Genomic DNA, 23,940 nt, shown 5'->3' with positions numbered 1-23,940 from the left:
CTCTTAAGCGCATCGTGGGCACACAGCCTGAGGGAGTACCTTGCCGACCGTACCAACGTCCTCCATGATTCCGCTGTGCCTTATAATTATTGGGTATCCAAGCTGGATACGTGGAATGAACTGGCTCTCTATGCCTTGGAGGTCCTGGCCTGCCCTGTCGCCAGCGTTTTATTAGAGCGGGTTTTTACTGCCGCTGGTGGAATTATACCTGATAAGCGCATCCGCCTGTCAACTGAAAATACTGACAGGCTGACTCTTATAAAAATAAACAAGGGCTGGATTGAGCCAGACTTCTCAACACCACCGAATGATAGCAGCATAACATAAACTCAAATCCAGTGTCTTTCCTTAGGAGGTGTATTCTCATGCACCTTTTCACACCCACACATGGGTATATGCTTCCTGATTTTGGCTATTTGCTCTTGTCCTCCTCCTTCTCCTCATCCTCCACCACCATATCACCATGGTGACCGTTGTCCGTGGTCCAACACCCACATAATTTTTTTAAAGGGTGTTTATGATGCCTGTAAAAAAAAAAAATTTTATACCGTATGTTCATGTATACCCCCAGGTGTAAATATTTGTCAGCCCAGACACTTAGTGCATGGGCATTACAAGTATAAGAGGCCCGCTCCTTTCTAATGGGAACATTTTTTATGAGGCCCTCCTCCACGTCTCTTCCAAGGGTCATTGAAGTGCCTCCAAATTTTTGGCAGCCCTTGTATTCACTGCATAGGCCAACACTATGGGAGCCTCTCCCCTTTCTAATGGGAATTTGTCATTACTGTGGCCCTGCTCTGTGTGTCTTTAAATTCTTTTTGGGTTTTTTCCTAAATTGGTCAGTCAGTTGGACTCACTGCATACCCTATAACTGTATAGCAGACCCTGTCCTTTCTAATGGGAACATGTCGTACCTTATTATTGTGGCCCTGCTCTTTGTGTCTTTAAATTGTTAGTGGGGTTTTTCCCAAATTTTGGCAGCCCTTGCTGTCACAGCATTGGCATCACCACTATAGGAAACCCGCTCCTTTATAATAGGAACATTTTTTTTACTGAGACCCTCCTCTGTCTCCTCAAAGGGGTATTGGGTTGCGTCCAAATTTTGGCAGCCCTTGCAGTCGCTGGATACGCAAGAACAGTATAGGAGACCCACTTGTTAATAATAAGAACAACAAAGCATGGCTGGCCTAGTTCCTGCACTTGCATTCCAAGTGACAGAAAACCAAGTTGATGGTGGCCTCTATCATCATCATGGCCTCACCTCGGCACTATGAACTCTCCTGAAGGAGAAGCCAAGGCCCGCCGGAGGGGTCTCCGGTTCTCTGGTGGGCCCATCCAACCCTGCCGAAAAGCAGCCCTGGCTAAGAAAAGTGTGGGGGAAGGTTCCCTGACACTCTATGGCTGCTTTTTTAATGTGGATCGGCCATGCTCATGCATGTTATTTCTCAAAACGCATTACAGATCAGGCCATTGTCCAACTCTGTATTCAAGAAATTAAATGCGCAAAGAAAGGTGTGTGTGTGTGTGTTTGTGTGTCAAAGCACCACCGACAAGTGCGAGTTGATGTTGGACGGGCTGCCATTGCTTCTGCAACAAGCTCAATTACAGGACTTCCTGGGAGAAATGACACGCAGGGTAGATACGGTTTCCCTCTATGCCAGTCCTTTCACCGAGCTAAATACAATTCTCCGCAAAAAAACTTGTGGACTGGCTCCGTACCATCCCTGGCCACATTCACCTGTCCACGTGTTTGTGATTCGGCGGTCCTTCCCAGTAAGTGCACTGGGGAGGGCACGGGTAATGTTGTGGGACCCGTGCTTGTGGAAGGCGGAGGCGATATCTGGAAATATAGTGGCGGCTGGGGACAGAGTATGGACACCCGGGTTATGAAAAGCTTCCGCCTCCATGAGCCTAAAAGGCCACATTTCAAGTGCAAGTACCTGTCAAAAATTTGGCAGTATAATATTGCAGTCTGTGGGTGGGTGGGTGGCTGGCTGCATACTTACGCTTGCATTCCAAGGAATGGGGTAGGGACAACTGAACGCTGCAGTGAGACAAGAACGTGGACGGTGATTGTTGCAAGTCTGCAACGACAGGTGCTGGGCGGGAGGCATCTTCGCATGCACCAAGGATCACTTATGATGGGCACACTTTTAGGCAGTGACCTGGGATTCAAAGATGCTTCCAGGGGTCTTCCCCATGCTGTTCTCATGTCTTTTCAGCACTGTATGCATGTGTCTGATGATGTGTCACACGCCACATGGCCAGATAAGGTTGTAAAATGAAATTTCCTGGTGAATGCATTTGTCTTGGTTGAAAGTAATGCAAAAGTGCAAAAAAGCATCAAAAACGCTACGTGTGAACATGGCCCAAGTTGTGGAGGAGTATTTTTGGTTATTTATTTTGCCTTCTATACAAGTCATTACCCCGGAAAGGATGTTCCTTAACATATTTCCCAGGAAAATCCATTTTGGTTTAGTTTTTGTATGTTTTGTTGTGAGTCCGTAAAAGTGGCGTAATACTCTGACCACGTTGTTGATAGCAGTGACCTGGGAGTCAGAAATGCTTCCAGGGGTCTTCCCCATGCTGTTCCCATGTCATTTGAGAACTGTTCCCATCGATTTGGGCAATTTTTAGGCCATCTGCAGACTGCCGGGGGGAGCCGCCTGAAAAATGCTCGAGTTTCCCATAGACTTACATTGGGCTCGTTGCTCGGGTCGAGCACTCGAGTATTCCAATTTTCTCGACCCGAGCTACGAGTAACCAAGCATTTTAGTGCTCGCTCATCACTAGATACGACCCCCCACCAAAGAAAACCACTAACAGATTTCATAGCTGGAGTTATTGAGAAACAATTCAAGTGGGCTGTGGATCTTATTACACCTGCTATGTAAGCATATGAGGGTTACGCACCATCGAAGTCCGGCACACTTCATCATGACAAATCCCATATAGTCCTGAGCTTAAAGATCTAGAATTTTGTGCAAGTATATTCAGATTCAGGTAGTTATATAAAGAGGGAGAAAAGTTCTTTATTACTGCACTTTACAACATTCAGCACGGTTGGAGACGCAGTTTGACAGACTGTCACCTTCAGCACAGTGTTAAATGTGACATTGTTCTGCATGGCTGGTGCTCTACTCACATAGGTAGGAGGAAGCCAGCAGTAAAACAATGTGCACTTCTGCTGAATTTGCTACCTGTGCTTAGTTGAACAGCAGCCTTATTCACATTAGGCACTAGGAAGTCAATGAAAATATTTATAAGATTAATAAGTCAATAATGCCACAAACATTTCCACTATCTCCATGAATGCTACTTGTTCTAGCATCGCTTACACAACAAGCCAAGTCATGCAAATCCTCATACAAAGGATAATCTTAATGATACACAATGCTGAGAATTGTATGGATAGTTGTATTTGCTAATATTATACTCCTAAAGCTCTATACCATACAGAAGAGGTCAATGGTGCAATATCATTTGTGAGAAGCACACCCAATGCTGGACAGATAGAAAAAGGTATTTACTTTTTAATTGTGTAATGGGAAAAACAAGCATTGTGTTTAAAAAAAAATAATAAAATACATGGACTATCAAGTTTAGTCAGTTTTTTCCCTTGCCAAAGCTTTGTTTACTGATCAACACACATGTAGCTGGATATTTAATTTGGAAGCCGGTTGGTAAGCAATGATTCATATCATAAGGTAGAAGTGAAAATAATTGAAAATCAGGGGCTTTGTCACATGCAATGTGAAAACTCTGTCGGAAGAAACTAGCAATAAATACAGACTTTTTAAGGGGACCTGTCCAAAAAAAAAAAAAGTCATGTTTTGTAGAAGGTGTGCTTTATACGTAGGGTGCATGAGTTTTTCCTAGAGATGAAGCAGTCTGTCTTAAGTAAAAATTTCTCCAAAGACTTGCATAGATACACTTGGCTTGAACTGAAAGTGAATAGGAGCTCATCGATAGACTGTAGAAGTATTGGCTATAATACAAAGACTATTATGTCCTTGTGAAAAGATTTGCAATTCTGTGTAATATCTTAGATGATTGTGAGCGGAGTTACATCTGTATGATTAGTATTTAGTTTGCTTGCCCAGTGGATGTTGATCAGTTGGTATTTTTCAATGACTTGCGAATTTGTATCATTATTACATTAGCACTTAGGCAATATGGCCTCCTTATTGCAAAATTGAAGTCACAAAGTGTTCCAGATTGCTTGCACCCCAGTACTGGTACCCCATTGTTCTGCCTTTTCGTAAAAGCTGTATTAGGCTATGTTCACACATTGCTTTTTTTCAGCGTGTTTTTTTTTCTGCAGCAAAATACCTGATCTCTTGCCAGGAGGTTTGTCCAGGATTTTTCTTACTTTTTTGCTTGGTTTTTGGTGCCTTTTTTTTCACTGTCCTTTTGTCTCTTTATGCATGTACATAAAGATTAATGGAAAAAAAATCTCATTCTGGTTTTCGCACCAAAAACGCTGAAAAACTTAACATTTGTGTTTTTGGTGTGTTTTTTTTCACCACCCATTATTTCCAATTGGTGAAAAAATGCTGAAAGAAGTGACATGCTCTATTTTGCAAAAAAACATGCAAAGCACAAAATACCGATCAAATAAAAACCTAGATGTGTGCATGAGATTTCTGGAATCTCATAGACCTTGCTGGTACTGTAGAAAGCAGCTGATAAGTTGCATAAAAAATGCATGAAAAAGCGCAATCTGTGAACATAGCCTTGGTCTTCCTGCCTGAAGACTTTTTCCATCTGCTTATATTGAAGGGTTATTCCCAAAAAAGACAAGCTATTGATAAGGAATAACCTGCGGATCAATGAGGGTCCAACTGCAAAATTGGGGCACTGTAACACCAAGAACAGGGCTCTGTAGTCCTTTCTTGAATGGAGTGGAGATACGGATGCTCGATCTCCATTCATTGTTTATGGGACTGACACATAAATAACCAAGTGTCCTATAAAAAAAGGAATTGAATAGAGGCTCACCATGCACACTTTCAATCCATTCAGAATGGGGCTCTAGACCCCAGATCTCAGGATCACTGGGGGGGGACCCCCAACGATCAGCCAATTATTTTCTATCCAATGGATAGGAGAAAACTTGCTTCCTTAGGAATAATCCTTTAAAGTACCACTGCAGTGTTTCTTTTTTATTTCAGCACTAGAGTGGTGCTAATAATGTAAGGTCACTGCACCTAATGTTATAATTGCCACCCGCCATCTTCAGCTCTCCCCGTTGCCATTCCTGTCCACCATTCTGGCTATCATAGACTTACATTAAAAAGTGCCCCACCTTTCCTTGGCTTGCTCCAGCAAACACTCGAGCGATCCGGCAGGTCACAGATTGTTGGAGACTGACCGGAGCGGCTTGGCTAAAAGATGAATACGATGGCTGGTAAGTATAAGACTAGGGGCAAGAACCTTACATTAGTAGCACCACTCTAGTGCAGCAATAAAAACACTGGAGTGGTGCTTTCAGTGTTAGAAGTATCAGGTTGGGCAAGGTGGGAATGCCGCTTGATTTCTTTAGACTGAAGTTTCTGAATTTGGTGTTCATAGCACTCCAAATAATACTGTCCCAGAAGTCTGAAAATCTGTTTTCATTAGTGATGTAGTGAAGTGAATCCTTTTTTTTCTACATGTTACAGGTGCTGCAGTAATGTGCAAGTGTTCAGGATAATGACTGGTTATGGAATGGTGAGCCTGAAATGTACTGCCTACTTCTGCGTGCACTCCATTGCCTTAGGATTTTCTTTGTATAATTGATCATTTCTAATGAAGAATAATCACAGCCCTCATAACAAAAATAAACATTGTATGTCAGACAAAGGACATTGCAGTGAATTTTGCATGTATACAGGAGCCATGTTCAGTTCTGAGTTTAGGAATAACAAAAATTCACTGTCACCAATGTTAATATTTAATCAGTTATAAAAAGAAAAACCTGCATACTATAAAAAAAAATGAGCTGCACGCAAATCTGTTGTCTGCAAACTAATCTGTTGGCATTTAGGGTTTATTGGGCGTTCTAGTTTTCCTACAACTAGAGAGCCACAGGTTTTAGATCACTGACGTAAGTATTCATTGTACATTTATACAGAATCCTTGTAATAATCAGATCACAAGTTAGATCTTTAAGGCTGGGATTAAATGCCCCAGTCCTGTAGTCAGCTGTTACAGTACTTCACATACTTTTCCTAGGAAATAAACAGGTTAATAAATACCACAGAGTCTTGACTGTATGTGTTCTTTTGCATTTACTGCATTGGCAAGATTGTAGTCCCCTGCTTTAAGGCCTTTATTTCGGGGGAGGATTTATATCTAGTTTAGTGATTTTTTTTTTATTTTTTTGGCGTATCTTGCCTTGTTGTAGAGTAAAACAATGGTTCATATTGTCATAGATGGATAGTATTCAAGGGAAAGAAAAAAGCAAAAGGTAGGTATGAAGCTATAGAACGGTGTTGGGGAGGAAGATGAAAGCCTTTTCTCTGCAAAGTGAAGGGTAACAAAACAAGGAGCATATCCACTCAAACCTTTACCTTTAAATTATGTAGGCACAGTAACTCTGCACAGTAACTCTGGACAACCTGAATTTCCTATGTCTGCAGAATCTTACCTGCCTTAGGTACAATTCTACTGAAACCTTGAAGGCTCCAGTCATCTGAAGTATAGTAGAATGAATATAATTCTTAGTATCCTCCTACAGCTCCCCATATAGATAATGTACAATATCTTTTATATGAGCATTTTAAAGTGAGTACAGTAGCACATGCCCTGACACTAATAGATCTCAGCTGGTTGTCCCAGGAGAGACACTGATGGTATATGCATTCAATGTCTGCTTGGCAAAGTTCAGAGTGGTTGAAGAAGGATCAGTCTTGTTGAATTTGAACAGGCCCTATGTTTTGTTTTTGTGAGAGATAATCGCCTTGCAGAGGTGTCTGACAGCAGCTTATTTCTTTCTCCCCATTGAAATAAAATGTTAATGGTGGAATCAGGTGACCAAGCTGATGGCTGAATCTTCTCACTGTTAAGTATGTCAAGCCTCGTGAATGACTTGGATTTTTAGCTTTGGCTCCCCTTTTATTTATGCTGCAGCTCTGTGTTTTCAGCTATGCTGCTTTATATAAGTAGAAGCTCACCTGGAAGCTAATACTAATATCCGTTACAGCCACGGCTGAACGATTATAAAGTCCCAACAGCTAAAAGCATCAGTAAAGATGGACAAGGACGCAGTTCAACGTTAAATTGTCAAAAATTTGGCTTAAAGGGGCATTCTCAAATTAAATTGCTTTTAGGCCACGGTCACACGTTCAGCATTTGCTCAGTATTTTACATCGGTATTTGTAAGCAAAAACCAGGAGTAGGTGATAAATACAGAAGTGGTGACGTGTTTCTATTATACTTTTCCTCTGATTGTTCCACTCCTGGTTTTGTCTTACAAATATTGATGTGAAATCCTGACCAAATATTGAATGTGTGAACGTGGTCTAATTTGACAACAAGAAAATAAGCAAGTTTATAATTGACATGTTATACTGCTGCAATGAGAGCTTTTATCTTTCATAGTATAGAGCTGGTTTCAATGGAGCTTGACAACCAATACCTGCCCTGTCCCTGGCTAATTGTGCGTGGGAGTTACATTGCAGGAGAGGAGTTAACTCCTAGCATACCAGTCAGGTCTCTCCATTCCATTGATTTTGGTTATTTATTTTTTTTTACAGCGGTTGGCTGCTCATCTCCTTCCCTTTCCCTCTAAGCTGCTGATGAGCTGCTCTTTTCAATCCTGTAAAATCACAATCACAGCACCATGGCTCTCACTGCCTGCAGCTCTGTGCTTGTTCAAATGTACAGTAATTTCCGTATGAAAATACAATGATGGTAGTCTACACTCCAAAACAGTGCTAATAGTTGAATGTGTTACAGCAGAACTTGTGCTGAGCTTTATAGTTCTCCTAATATAGCTTTGCTAATCACAAGAACTGTCACTCAAGGAGTGTCCACCCTGCTAGACACCATTAACTAAGAAGTCTGTAAAGAGACTGAAAAGTTGTGAGCTTCTCTAGGGATAACTTGAGAATAGACTTTTAATGGATTAGTCCCATTTTCATATATGGGTATTGTCAGATAGTGCTTAAAAAACAAGCACTTTTGCAACTTAATGCTTGTAAAAATTTGCAGCCATTTTAGAGATACTAACGCTTTTGTTTATTTTGTTTACAATTCATTGTCTAGTAGACTGACCACCACTATTGTGTAGCAGCGGTGACCAAACGTGACGTGGTTGCAAGCTCTTTTCTGTTGAGCTTGTAAGTGCTGCTTTGAAGCTGACCAGGATTGCTTGAGTGCATTATTATCTTCTAATCCTGATCAGCTTTAATGTAATGCTCGCAAACTAGGCAGCAGTGGTCAGTCACCTAGGCAATGAACTTTAAACTAAAGCAAAGTGTTAATATTTCAAAAATAGCTGTAAATTTTAAATCAACAGTAAAATGTAAAAATGTTTGCTTGTTTTTACAAGCACCATCCAACAACACTCATCTATGAAGATGGAAATAACCCTTTGAAGTATGATAACCTGTGTTTTGAACTAGATTCCAAATTCTAAATATGTTTAAGGCATTAATGATGAAAATTTGACTAACTGTTGGGAAGCCAGGTGAACATATAGTAAAATAAACTACCTTTTTTGTTTTTCAATTTTCCTTGCATTTTTAAAGTGCTAACTATATGTTGATGCATGCACATACGCTTTTCACTAAGCGGCACAAACCACTGAAAACCAGACAAGCTAGTTATTTCTCCAAGCAGAATAACTGGAAGTGGCAGGCAGCTGAAAACTCATGCTTCATGTTCTCACTAGGCCCACTCAGTGTAAGAAATGCTTTGGCACATACAGTGCTCAACATAAACGAGTACACCCCTTTTGAAAAGAAATAGTTTTTTCAATATCTCACTGAATACAAGAACAATTTCCAAAAAATTTACAAGACTGAGTTTCATAGAACATATTTTAACCCATTACATGAAAGAAATATTATTTATTAACTTATCTGCAGACAAGTTGAGCATCACTCTCCATCCAGCATCCAGGCTCTAAAAGAGACCGTTCTTGAAAAATGGAAAACAAATACCGTATTTTTTGGACTATAAGACGCACCGGACCATAAGACGCACCTAGGTTTTAGAGGAGGAAAATTAAAAAAATAAAAACTTAAGCAAAAAATGTGGTCATGATGCACTTTTAAGGGGGAGGGGGTCTTCTGCTGACACTGGTATAGGGGTAATGTCCCCCAATTCTGACAATATCCCCCATCCTGGTATATATGCCGCCCTCCTTCCTTTTATATGTGGTCCTCATCCCCATCCTGGTATGCCTGGCATCCCTCCATCCTGGTATGCATGGCACCCCTCAATCTTATCCTGGTATGCATGGCACCCCTCATACCTATCCTGATATGCATGGCACCCCTCATCCCTGTCCTAGTATGCATGGCACCCCTAATCCCTGTCCTGGTATGCATGGCACCCCTAATCCCTGTCCTGGTATGCATGGCACCCCTAATCCCTGTCCTGGTAGGCATGGCACCCCTCATCCCTGTCCTGGTATGCTTGGCACCCCTAATCCCTGTCCTGGTATGCATGGCACCCCTAATCCCTGTCCTAGTATGCATGGTCCCCCTAATCCCCATCAGGCTGCACATGGAAAAAAAAAAAACACTCCTACTCACCTTTCTTCTCTCCTCCAGCGCTGCGTCCGGTCTGCCTGCACTGATCTCTCCATGTGAGCCGTGCATGACGTCACTGCCATGCACGGCTCACAAGGGGAGAGCAGCTGCCGGAAGTCACTGCTCCCCACGCCGGGGCTGTGTGCGCGGGGAGCAGTGACTTCACTCTCCTTCATAGCCGGCACACAGCGGAGCCGCGCTGCGGCTGCTGCCGGCTATCTCCTGTGCCCGCTCATTAAAGGGCGTGAATATTCACCCCCTCCCCACGCCCATGGGCGTGGAGAGAGGTTGAATATTCATGCCCTTTAACAGGGGGCACAGGAGATACACTGTATACCGCTATTAAGGAGCATGAATATTCAGTGCTCCCCATGCCCCATGGGCGTGGGGAGCAGTGAATATAAATTTTCTATAGCAGCGGGGACAGTGTAGGCTGCAGTAGGCGGCTGCTGACTCCTGTGCTCCGCTCCTCCACAGATACCGCTCCCCCCACACCAGACATAAATTTACACCCCCCCAACATTCGGACGGACTATAAGATGCACCCCCCATTTTCCTCCAAAATTTTGGAGGAAAAAAGTGTGTCTTATAGTCCGAAAAATACGGTAGATATTGCAACATGTCGCCAACTTGTTCATTCCATCCATAGAAGACTTGGCGCTTTCCTTAAAAATCATGCAGGTCATACAAAATACTAGATGTAGTTGTTTTTACGTGTGCTGTATTTTTGCATCAACTAATTTGCATAAAACTGATTTTGTAGTGAAAGTTATATTCATAACCTTCCAATCATGTTATGGGGTGAAAAAAATGGTCTGTGAAACTTCCAAATCTTGGAAATTGTTCTTGTGGTCCTTGAGTTATTGATTAAAATCCTACTTCTTATATATGCTGATCGCTCTGTATTAGATGGATAGGCCACCAGTGCCAGTGCATTTGAAAAGGTAGAATCCTTGACAAAATCCCGTAATATTCAAGATTTTTTTGTCATGTATAAATGGAATTTTACTTGTTGCATCCTGTTGTTCCTTGTTCTTCTGTTTATGAAAATGAATAATTAAATGGCATTAGTTTGACTTGTATTCATGCATATTGATAGGCTTCCCTCTATGGTAGCTAATGGATGAAAGTTCTGAAAATTTCTAGAATAATCAAATTAGCCTGATTCTTTGAAAATGTATTTCCTGTACCAGAAAAGACCCTTAAAAAAAAAAAAGTTGAAACTAGGTCTTTTCTGAATATTGTTATCATATCTGCTGCAGCTAGAACTAATTTACGATCGTAGGATTAATGATTACAAATTGCATCAATGTCTAATGCAAACAGCATAGATTGAAATTTTATTGTAAACTGTTAAACCAGTCCTGACAAAGTCTAGCAACAGTTCAAAGCTAAAACAAAACTTTTCTTGTTTTTAATTTTGATCCCTGCGCTACCAGGAGAGATTATTCAATCATGTGTCATAGAGGATTATAATCCTTCCTACAATCCCAGCTTCACTGCTTTGTAGCTAGTTGCCTGTACAAATGCTGATTGTGTCTAACTAGTAGACAAGGCTTTGCTCTGGCCTAATCCGTCACATGAGTCACATGTTTCTGTGGCTACTATTACTGAAGTCATTACTTAAAACTTAACTACAGGCTTTTTATGTTGTTTTGCATCATACAATATAGTCAATTCAAAGGTAGATAATCATTAACATGCAATGATGGTCATAAGCACTCACATGGATAGACCAGGCACTAATAAATCCTATGTTTCCATCAATACTATATTGACTCTGTCCTTTGTTAATTTCATTATCTGCACCTAATTCTGCTCTCTGAAAAGAAAGGCTTCGCACAAAGTAATTTTTCTCATCAGAATGAAGGGGTATCACCGCTATAGTCACATTATTCCCTAATTTAAATACTTCCCTCCCCCACATGTTGTATTATGTCTTAATAATAAATTCATGAAATAAAGCCCTATGCAACAATGGCAATGCTGACAAATAGTTGGGACAAGTTTACATTGCAGAGTTGAATATTGTATGATCTGCTGAGTAATTGCTAATGCAGTATTAATACACTTATGCTGCACTGAGGAGCCTTCTTATACACATACGAAAGAAGGCTCCTCAGTGCAGCATAAGTGTATTAATACTGCATTAGCAATTACTCAGCAGATCATATATATATATATATATATATATATATATATATATATATATATATATATATATATATATATATATATATATATATTTTTGCTAAAAATCAACAGAAAACAATATAAAGGGATGTCTATTAGTTATGTCCCATTTTTCACACGTCCGATTTTTCCATGTGCGAGAAAAACAGACTGATCAAGCTCCAATCAAAATAGTGTTGTCCATTTGTCATCAGTGTTTCCTCATACATGTAAAGAAAAAAAAGTGTCACCACTTTCTCCTTTCTGACAGTCCATGAAAATTGGACCACACTCAGATGACATCAAAGTGCGGTCTGATTTTTTTTTTTTTCACGGACCCATAGACTTGCATTGCCAATTTTGATTTGACACTTGGATAAAAGTCGGACATGTCTCTGATATTTTTCGCGGACCACTCGGTCCAAGGAAAAAATGAGCACATGAACAGCCACATAATGTCATAGGTACGAGTGCTATTCATGACAAACAGACATGTATCATTCGTACGAGATAACTTGATGTGTGAATGAGCCCTTAAGACAGTATTTTCACTACGAGTGCGGTCCGACAAAACATTGGATTGCACACTGACCAATGTTATTCTATGGGGCCATGCACGTGTTTTAATGTTTTTCTTCATCAGTCTGTACGAGGGAAAAAAATTGCAGCGTGAACGATTTGTATCCAATATTTGGATCGCATTTGGTCATGTAAGTCAATGAGTCTGTGGAAAACGTTGATGTCATCCGAGTGTGGTGAGATTTTCATGGATTGTCAGAATGAAGTAGAATTTTTTCCATCTTCTGCACATCCAAAAGAGTGTGATCAGAGTGTGATCAGAGTGTGATCAGAGTGTGATCAGAGTGTGATCAGAGTGTGATCAGAGTGTGATCAGAGTGTGATCAGAGTGTGATCAGAGTGTGATCAGAGTGTGATCAGAGTGTGATCAGAGTGTGATCAGAGTGTGATCAGAGTGTGATCAGAGTGTGATCAGAGTGTGATCAGAGTGTGATCCTCTCAGTTGAGAGAAAATTCAGTGGTATGACCCTAGCCTATGGAAGCACACAATTTTAGATAAGTTTTCCTCTTTTGGGGCATAGCTGTAGCAGGTGTTAGCTATTGCATCATGGCCCTGGTAATTGTATTCACATTTGCTTACAGATCCATTATAAAATAAAATAAAGAAAAATGTCAAACCTTCACACTGGTTTGGAAAACTAGGAATTTCTTTACATTATTTGATGCACCAAATCTTTGTAACCTTTCAAGACATTTTGTGCTATAATTCTGGAAAAATCTGCTTTATGAATCTTCCCATAGCATTTTAAAAGCTTAAACTAAGCATTTGCTAACTTTATAATGCACATTTTACTGCTGAATTTAAGGTTTTGATATCCAGCAACAGATTGCTGCCTTTTGTGCTTTTACCATACAAATTAATTTTTTGGTTTCCTCAAATCTGTTCTAAAGGGAGAAGAAGAATTTTTTTAGCACAGTCACTTGGGAGCACTGTGTGAAGTTTTCATTTTCTTGGGAACAGAAAGTACATATGCCATGTAGCTTAATTGATTAATCTTTAGCCAGATAAGTATATTTTGTGCTTTATAAAGTGGGACATAAAATGGAATTATATACTACATTTAGCACATGCGAAAACACAAAGTATAAGGTTTTTTCACACCTACAGTGGTGGCCAAAAGTATTGGCACCCCTGCAATTCTGTCAGATATTACTCAGTTTCTTCCTGAAAATGATTGCAATCACAAATTCTTTGGTATTATCTTAATTTAATTTGCTTGCAAGGAAAAAACACAAAAGAGAATGAAGCAAAAATCTAATCATTGATCATTTCACACAAAACTCCAAAAATGGGCCAGACAAAAGTATTGGCACCCTCAGCCTAATACTTGGTTGCACAACATTTAGCCAAAATAACTGCGAACAACCGCTTCCGGTAACCATCAATGAGTTTCTTACAATGCTCTGCTGGAATTGTAGACCATTCTTCTTTGGCAAACTGCTCCAGGTCCCTGATATTTGAAGGGTGCCTTCTCCAAACTGCCATTTTGAGATCTCTCCACAGGTGTTCTATGGGATTCAGGTCTGGACTCCTTGCTGGCCACCTTAGAAGTCTCCAGTGCTTTGTCTCAAACCATTTTATAGTGCTTTTGGAAGTGTGTTTTGGGTCATTGTCCTGCTGGAAGACCCATGACCTCTGAGGGAGACCCAGCTTTCTCACACTGGGCCCTACATTATGCTGCAAAATTTGTTGGTAGTCTTCAGACTTCATAATGCCATGCACACAGTCAAGCAGTCCAGTGCCAGAGGCAGCAAAGCAACCCCAAAATATCAGGGAACCTCCACCATGTTTGACTGTAGGGACCGTGTTCTTTTCTTTGAATGCCTTTTTTTTCCTGTACACTCTATGTTGATGCTTTTTGCCAAAAAGCTCTACTTTTGTTTCATCTGACCAGAGAACATTCTTCCAAAATGTTTTAGGCTTTCTCAGGTAAGTTTTGGCAAACTCCAGCCTGGCTTTTTTATGTCTCTGGGTAAGAAGTGGGGTCTTCCTGGGTATCCTACCATACAGTCCCTTTTCATTCAGACGCCAACGGATAGAACGGGTTGACACTGTTGTACCCTCGGACTGCAGGGCAGCTTGAACTTGTTTGGATGTTAGTCGAGGTTCTTTATCCACCATCCGCACAATCTTGCGTTGAAATCTCTCGTCAATTTTTCTTTTCCGTCCACATCTAGGGAGGTTAGCCACAGTGCCATGGGCTTTAAACTTCTTGATGACACTGCGCACGGAAGACACAGGAACATTCAGGTCTTTGGAGATGGACTTGTAGCCTTGAGATTGCTCATGCTTCCACACAATTTGGTTTCTCAAGTCCTCAAACAGTTCTTTGGTCTTCTTTCTTTTCTCCATGCTCAATGTGGTACACACAAGGACACAGGACAGAGGTTGAGTCAACTTTAATCCATGTTAACTGGCTGCAAGTGTGATTTTGGTTATTGCCAACACCTGTTAGATGCCACAGGTAAGTTACAGGTGCTGTTAATTACACGAATTAGAGAAGCATCACATGATTTTTCAAACAGTGCCAATACTTTTGTCCACCCCCTTTTTTAGGTTTGGTGTGGAATTATATCCAATTTGGCTTTAGGACAATTCTTTTTGTGCTTTTTCATTGAAGACAAATTAAATGAAGATAAAAATACCAAAGAATTTGTGATTGCAATCATTTTCAGGAAGAAACTGAGTATTATCTGACTGAATTGCTGGGGTGCCAATACTTTTGCCCACCACTGTACAGTATACATTGAAATAAGGAGTTCAAATTGTAACGGAATACAATTGCTTTTAGCAACATGTGATGGAAAAGGGAAACAAGAAAAGTATTTACCGTATTTTTCGGATTATAAGAAGCACTTTTTTCCTTCCAAATTTGGGAGGAAATAAGAGAAGTTACAGTATTTCACCTGTGGGTGGGGGCGGTGGCATCGGATCGGGGTCCCAGACACAGGAGGATGGCAGCGGCTGCAGCGGTAGCGGGGTGATGCTGCGGCCCCGTCCTCAGAAGAACTGTTAGTGATTTAAGGTGGTGGTGGTGGCGGGAGGTTGGCAAGTTCAGCGGGGCGATGCTGCGGCCCCATCCTCAGAAGTCAGCGGTGAGAGGAGGCGAGGTTCCCTATCCTGTACATAGCCCTGACATAGCCCTGCGCTGTGCTTCGGTAAAATGTCCGCCGGAGCATGCGCAGATCGAGATCTCATCTACCAAGATCTTGATCTGCGCATTCTCCGGCGCCGTTTTACTGAAGCACAGTGCAGGGCTATGTACCGGATAGGGAACCTCTCCTCCGTTCACCGCCGACTTCTTAGGATGGAGCCGCAGCATCGCCCCACTGAACTTGCCCAGCTGCCGCCGCCACCACCGCTGCCTTGAATCACTGACACTTCTTCTGAGGATGGGGCCCACAGCATCACCTGACTCCTGCCGCAGCCACCTCTGCCGCCAATCTCTGGTATGTTTGACCCTGGCTCCTGTGACCCCCGCTCCACCACCGCTGCCCCCAGGTAAAAATAATTATAAGGCGCACCACTTTATTTAAAAAAACAAACAAACATTTTTTCCTATTTTGCACCCCAATTGTGTGCGTGTGTGTGTGTGTGTGTGTGTGTGTGTGTGTGTGTGTATGGATGGATTATAATATTTAAACATCCTTTGCAATCAGGGGAAAAAGGATACAATCTGTCAGATCATTCTATGTGTCACTTCATTACATCAGAATTCATGAAGAAATAAGAACAAACAATTCATTAGGCAATAACTTAGTAAAGTGACACACATTCAACAATACATGAAGGGTCAAGACCAAAATGCCTATAGGGATGCTGGATATTGTCCTGCAGACTCTCAAAGAAGTCCTCCAGTTAAGTTTTTTTTTTTTTTCATTCACTAAAATTTGTGTGTGTGTGTGTGGTGTATTAATATACTCTCCTACCGCCGCCATCTCCAGGATCCAGCTGTGTTCTGCTCCTCTTCTCAGTCATGTCACTGCTCATCAGACTCTCGGGTCATACTTTTCTCTGTGTCTATGCATGAGCCAGAAGTCTCTGTTACAACAAAAGCATCATTCTGATGCTCCATAGACTTGGATTGTAAAACCCACTTCTGGGTCACACAGAGTGCAGCATGACCTGGAGAGTCTTCAGGGTGGTGACGTCACTGAGAAAAGGAGCAGAACAGCCCTGGATCCCCGAGAGAGCAGCGGTATGGGAGTATATTAGCACATACACACTATAGTACATGCACATATACACACATTTAATAAATACTTCATAGAAGGGCTTCTTTAAATGGCATTTGGTGAGCCATTAGCAGTGTTTTTGATTCTTGGTACCTTCTTCTCGATGAATTGTTGGATTTTTGTAACTTATTTATTTTTGATGAATAATTGTGCATTCCAGTTTATCTATTAATGAATTACTGGATGATCAAGAATACAAGCTAGTTTTGAAGTTTTGTCCTTATTCTGTTTTTAATTTGTGTTTTTTTTTGCAGCTCTTTTATAGATTTTTCTTTTTATATAAAGTTGGCATTTTAAAATGGTAAAATGGTAACTTTTTTTTATAGTGCTTGCATATTAGTATGCTAGATGTCCTAAATGCATTGTTTTGTCTGCAATGTTATTTCAGAGTTTAGTTCTGTATGCATAGCTATTGCTTGATTTTAATCTATCTTTCTACATATTTTATCATTTTTGTATTTTCTTCAGATATGGATCTTGTAATACTGATGTGCAGAAGCAAAACATTTATTTGTATTATGGCTCTGTTTGCTAGCTTAACTTATATGGCCATTAGATGTATTGTATTGAGAAGCGTGTAAAAGATTTTCTTCAGCAGAACAATATTAAAATCTATATTTGTGATATGATTGAATTTTATCCAGTGTTTGTTTAAAGGGGTTATATGGGATAAGAAACTGCTTTCATTCCCAAACACTACCCCAAGCAATGTCGGACTGAGCTGCAAAGGGTCCACCAGTTACATTTGACTCTGGGGTCCACTGATAGCAAATGTAATATTTGCATCATGTATCCGATCTCCTGTATAATAATAAACTGGGTAGTTTGTAGAATAACTGATGAGATGCTGCTTTTGTCTGTACATATAGAATCAAATGTACTGGGTCAACTACTGCTCACGTTGGAGGGCAAGTGGCTCAATCCTGCACAGGGGCCCACTGGGGATTCACCTGTTCCCCTGTGGGCCAGTCCAAGCCTGACCCCAAGAGTCAATTCTGGCATTTCAAAGCAATGCCATTGAGACTAAGATTTATATCTTAAAGCACATTGAAACATGGCTCCATCTGCAGTACCCTGATTTTACCACTTTTTAAACCATGAATTTCTATAATATACATCAAAATATGTATACTCCTGTCTACGTTAACCCCAGAAAATGAATTATTGATTAAATACTGGAGAACGTGTTACTTCAATTTACTGGATTGTGTTATTACGCAAGAATAACCCTTAAAGTGGTAGTGAAATCAGGTTTATAATGCTTAAATCTACCTGTCACTTGACATTAAAAAATTGTGTTTAGTTGCTTATTTAATGTGACAGATAGTCAGCCCTGGATTTTGTAGAAGATTGCTTTAGTGTTTTTGTGTGGCAGAATGAGGACACTTTTACATATTTAGTTAGATGATTTTTGATGTTTTTCTTTATATCTGATATGTTTTAGTTTGCAGTTTTTAGTTTTTGATGTAAAGCTAACATTGCGTAACCTTGGCTTTAATTTACTCATGAGTGCATTAATCATCACTATAATTGTATTAGGAGAGTTCTTGTGTGAAAGCTAAAATCAGCCAGTATGCTATACCTTGATAATTGATTGCATAAGTTAGGAGTTCTTTATTTGGGCTGTATAACCTTTTTTTTGGGCTAAAATGTGCTGCTTAATATCAAGGAAAAAGTCAACGTTATGTATGTAACTTTTAGTAAATGTAAACCCAATATAAGATCCACCTTTCCATTGTCAATAGATAAATATAAAAAGTGAATTACCCACTGGCTAATGAGTAACTTTTGTAGATACTATATCAGATATCTGGTTCTTTTTGCACATTCCAAGCATTCTTTTCTGTGATTTTAGAGCACTTGGTCATTTAGATCAATAGATATACATCACATTGCGAATGCTAACTAAATAATGGTAATGTGAACATATATTTAACAGAGATCCAAAGAATGTATATTCGATGTGTGTTTTTACTTGAATTATATAATATAAAAACTCTCACTGGAACATCAGTAACCTTTTCTTTTTTTCTTTGATTCCAGGGCTTTAATTATGGGAGGAAAGTTGAGCAAGAAGAAGAAGGGATACAATGTAAATGATGACAAATCAAAAGATAAGGACAAAAAGGCAGAAGGAGCAAATACAGAGGAAGAAGGGGCAACTAAAACTAACGAGGAGGTCCAACCTATAGAAAATGCTGATGCAAAAGAAAATAAAGAAGAGAAAAATGACAAGGAGCCACAGGCTGCTGAAAATAAAACTGGGGACAAAGAAGCAGAGAAGGATGCAACAAGTAAGGATGCAGTACAAAAATCTGAATCTGAGAAGACAGAGGCTTCCTCTGAAGCCAAGGTAGAAGCTCAGAATGCTGAACCTCCTGTAGCCAAGCAAGAGGAACCAACTGTTGCATCTCCTGCTCCAGCTGCCAATAGTGAAGGCACTAAAGCCTCTGAACCTACCACTGAAGCAAAAACTTCCCAGCCTACAGAACAACCAGCACCAAGTAAAGTAGATGACAAGAGCAAAGAGGATGGGGAAGCCAAAAAGACTGAGGCTCCCTCCGCACCAGAGGCCAAAACTGAGACCGCTCAAGCTTCAGACTCAAAACCTAGCAGTGAGGCTGCTCCATCTTCCGCGAAGTCTCCAGAACCTGAAGCACCTAGTTCTTCTACTAAGGCCTCTGAGCCTGCAGGGCCAGCTGATGAAGTTAAAGCTACTGAAACCCCAGCAGCTAATTCTGATCAAACCGTAGCAGTTCAAGAGTAAGATGGACAGCCTGTTTGAAATAACCACTTAAAACAACCTGCGATGATGTTTTCTTTGTTTTTGATTATATTTTTTTCAGCTATACTAACAAACTTGGTTTAGATTTGAAATAAGTACATGTAATGCCCAAAAAATGATATAAAAGTCCAAATAGTATTTTTGTGGGGGAGAAAATGTACAAATGCACATTCCACCAACTATGTCAATTAATAAGTAAATTAAGAAAGATTTAGATTATAGATGTTTGTGATCATTTGCTTTTATTTTTTACATCTGAGCAGCAGCTACAATATGGAAAGTCCACACAGTTATACTTTTTTTTTTTTTTTGCCTTCTGCAATAACATTGCAGGAGAAATGTTTTTGAATTTGCCCGTAGGGCTTGTGCCAAGGCAATCAAATCTTTTTAGAACTTAGCTTTCATTTACAGTCAATTTTTTTTTAAAAGCAGTAAGCAACGGCCAAACTTTTCCAACAGAACCTACTTTAGCTGTCTCTTATTCCTCTCCAGATATTTTGGAAGTAATAACATCCTCATTCTACTTAGTCTACCTAGATTTTTCATGATGAATTAATGCATGTCTGTGGTTGGGTGCACCTGTAGTTCTGTTTATTGGTCAGTGGAATAATTTAAAAAAAAAAAAAAAAAAAAAAGTCTGCGTTGATTTGCAGTTCCAGTTTTTCTTCCATTCTATGTCACAGACACCAACACAAAACTCATTGGAAAGCAAGATACTAATGAAAATGTAAAAAAAAAGTGCAAAATAATAATAAAAAAACAAAAACAACGGAAGATGTAAAATGGATGCATTGAAAATATATGTAATTGTATAAATGGTGCAACAGTAATAAAAGTAAAATAATTAAGAAACACATGCTTAGCAGTTGTTTTTTCATCATTTTATTTCAATGAAAGTAAGTCTAATGGCTTTTATTATTCTTACCCAATTCTACATTTTTAATAGTGCTTGTTGATTCTCTTTTACATTCTTAAATTCTTAGTGCAGTCACAAATACATTAGCTATAAAGAGGAATTGAAGATATTATAGGCTAAGCGTTCAGTATTGTCACTGCTGGCGAATACCCAAAGAGTCTGAGTTCTCCAACCAGTAATGAGAAATCGGGTAAACAGCATGAAATACTTATTTTTGATTAATATCTGCCTATGTAGTAGACACCAAAAGATCAGGTAAACCTATGATAAGCATCCGAAAAAAAAAAAACTACAATCTACTCCATCAAAAGTTTTTTTTTTTTTAAGGTAGTCATTTTTAGGTGTTGTTTTTTCTTTATTTAAAGGGGTATTTCCATCTCCAAGATCCTATCCCAATATGTAATGGGTGTAATAATATTAGCAAATGCCTCAAATTAGAAATGTTGTATAGTTCTTCTGATTCGCTGAGTGGTCATAAGCATGGACGCCTAAGCTATTGCAATGCACATGGGTTAAGAAACATAGCAAATTAGAAAAACTATACTAAATTTCTAATTGGAGGTATTTGCTATTATTATTATTTATTATTATTAAACCTATATAGAGGATCTTGGAGATGAGAATACCCCTTTTAAATTAAAGTGAAATTGTCAACAGAAAATGACCTAGTTTTTAAATCAAGTGTGTATGTTAAATGTATTTATTTTTTAAAAAAAAATCTTTATTCTTTCCATATTATTGTATTTATATGTGTGTGTGTGTGCAGCAGACTTAATAGCCGTCTATAAATATCTGAAGGGATGTCACACTGTAGAGGGATCAGCATTATTCTCATTTGCACATGGAAACACAAGAAGCAATGGAATGAAACTGAAAGGGAGAAGATATAGATTAGATATTAGAAAAAACTTTTTGACAGTGAGGGGGTGATCAATGAGTGGAACTGGTTGTCACAAGAGGTGGTGAGTTCCCCTTCAATGGAAGTCTTCAAATAGAGGCTGGACAGACTTCTGTCTGAGATGATTTAGTGAATCCTGCGTTGACCCCGGCAGCCCCTTCCAACTCTAACATTCTATGTATAAACATACATTGCTCAAAAAAATAAAGGGAACACTGAAATAACACATCCTAGATCTGAATGAATGAAAGAATGAAATATTCTCATTGAATACTTTGTTCTGTACAAAGTTGAATGTGCTGACAACAAAATCACACAAAAATCATCAATGGAAATCAAATTTATTAACCAATAAAGGCCTGGATTTGGAGTCACCCCCAAAATTAAAGTGGAAAAACACACTACAGGCTGATCCAACTTTGATGTAATGTCCTTAAAACAAGTCAAAATGAGGCTCCGTATTGTGTGTGGCCTCCACGTGCCTGTATGACCTCCCTACAATGCCTAGGCATGCTCCTGATGAGGTTGCGGATGGTCTCCTGTGGGATCTCCTCCCAGACCTGGACTAAAGCATCCGTCAACTCCTGGACAGTCTGAGGTGCATGGAGCGAGACATGATGTCCCAGATGTGCTCAATCGGATTCAGGTCTGGGGAACGGGCAGGCCAGTCCATAGCTTCAATGCCTTCATCTTGCAGGAACTGCTGACACACTCCAGCTACATGAGGTCTGGCATTGTCAAATCGGTCATTCTGAAGGATGTTGCAGACAGCAGATCGCTTTCCACTGCGTCTCCAGACTCTGTCACGTCTGTCATATGTGCTCAGTGTGGTCCTGCTTTCATCTGTGAAGAGCACAGGGCGTCAGAGGCGACTTTGCCAATCCTGGTGTTCTGTGGCATTTCTTTGGAGGGCCGCACACCCCTCCATGTGCTCGCCAGAGGTAGCCTGACTGCCATTAGGTACTGAGATCCTCAGACCCCTTGTGAGACCATATGCTGGTGCGGTTGGCCCTGGGTTCCTCCTAACGCAGGATAATGCCAGACCTCATGTGGCTGGAGTGTCAGCAGTTCCTGCAAGATGAAGGCATTGAAGCTATGGACTGGCCCGCCCATTCCCCAGACCTGAATCTGATTGAGCACATCTGGGACGTCATGTCTCGCTCCATCCACCAATGTCACGTTGCACCACAGACTGTCCAGGAGTTGGCGGATGCTTTAGACCAGGTCTGGGAGGAGATCCCACAGGAGACCATCCGCAACCTCATGAGGAGCATGCCCAGGCATTGTAGGGAGGTCATACAGGCACGTGGAGGCCACACACAATACTGAGCCTCATTTTGACTTGTTTAAGGACATTACATCAAAGTTGGATCAGCCTGTAGTGTGTTTCTCCACTTTAATTTTGGGGGTGACTCCAAATCCAGGCCTCCATTGGTTAATAAATTTGATTTCCATTGATGATTTTTGTGTGATTTTGTTGTCAGCACATTCAACTTTGTACAGAACAAAGTATTCTATGAGAATATTTAATTCATTCAGACCTAGGATGTGTTATTTGAATGTTCCCTTTATTTTTTTGAGCAGTGTATATATAGATATAGATATATATCTTTTATAATGTAAATATTTTTCACATACTAGCACAGACTCCTACTTCCTGTTGACCACAAGGACATTACCAGCAATAGACTAAAGCCCCCGTCACACTAAGCGAGATCGCTACATTTGACACGTAGCAGCGATCAGGTCCCTGCCGTGAGTTCGCTGGTCGTGTCGAAATGGCCTGGACCATTTTTTGATTGTTGAGGTCCAGCTGGGTAGCATGCATCTGTGTTTGACACCTTACCAACGACCTCGCTGGCGACTCAGAACTGAGACACATAGGCGTGCATTTGCGTTGCATCGTTATACAGGTCGCTACGGGTCGCCGTATTGTTGCTGCATCATTGAGAAGATCTGACTGCTTGACATCTCACCAGCGACCACACAGCAACGCAGCAACGATCCCTGCCACGTCGTATCGTTGTCGGGATCGCTGTAGCGTCGCTAAGTGTGACGGTACCTTTAACTCAGAAGCTATCTTTTGTGACCATCACCTATTGTAAATTATTGGTCTTGTGTTATCTAATGTAAATAAAGGTGCTACATTTCAATGTAATCCTTGCTGATAATGCTACTGCTTCTCTACAAAACAGCACATTTAAAGATGATCTTTCACAAGTTTGAGCATTTAAACTGGCTCCATTTTGCAGTATTGGCTGCAGAACTGAATAAAGCATAAGTTTTTATTTTTTAATTTCTCTTCCATGTTGCAAATATATCAAATTTTCACCTAAACTTTACAAATTATGTTCAAGGGGTTTTCCACTACTCTGACAAACCCATCTCAATCAGCATGTTTGGATCAGTAAAATAGCAGCACTTATAATCCCCTCCTGTGCCGGTGCCATTCCAGTGGTGTCAGTACTTGCATTCCCAGGGCTTGGGTCACATTGTTATGTCACGTGAGCCCTGCGCCTAATTAGAGTTGGCTTCACTCTCCTGGCCTTCGGACGAATGAGACATCAAGAGGCAATCAGAGTTGCGGCTGACCGCGCAGTTCCTCTTGATG

At 40.4% G+C, this 23,940-nt stretch overlaps 1 protein-coding gene across 2 annotated transcripts in view; it reads left to right on the top strand.

Annotated features, from left to right (window-relative positions):
• Positions 1-20,369, top strand: part of BASP1 (brain abundant membrane attached signal protein 1) — a 109,349-nt gene extending 88,980 nt beyond the window's left edge. For both annotated transcript variants that reach the window (XM_073678622.1, XM_073678621.1), the window contains one exon: positions 18,774-20,369. In XM_073678622.1, coding sequence (XP_073534723.1) covers positions 18,784-19,497 — 714 coding nt within the window. In that variant the 5' untranslated portion in view covers positions 18,774-18,783 and the 3' untranslated portion in view covers positions 19,498-20,369. The remainder of the gene's footprint in view (positions 1-18,773) is intronic.
• Positions 20,370-23,940: the final 3,571 nt, after the last annotated feature.

Source organism: Phyllobates terribilis, unplaced genomic scaffold (assembly GCF_046119375.1).
Source record: "Phyllobates terribilis strain yellow unplaced genomic scaffold, ASM4611937v1 Scaffold_4__5_contigs__length_816908805, whole genome shotgun sequence".
Taxonomy (NCBI): domain Eukaryota; kingdom Metazoa; phylum Chordata; class Amphibia; order Anura; family Dendrobatidae; genus Phyllobates; species Phyllobates terribilis.
Note: the sequence above shows the minus strand (reverse complement) of the source record. Positions and strands in the feature narration are given on the sequence as shown.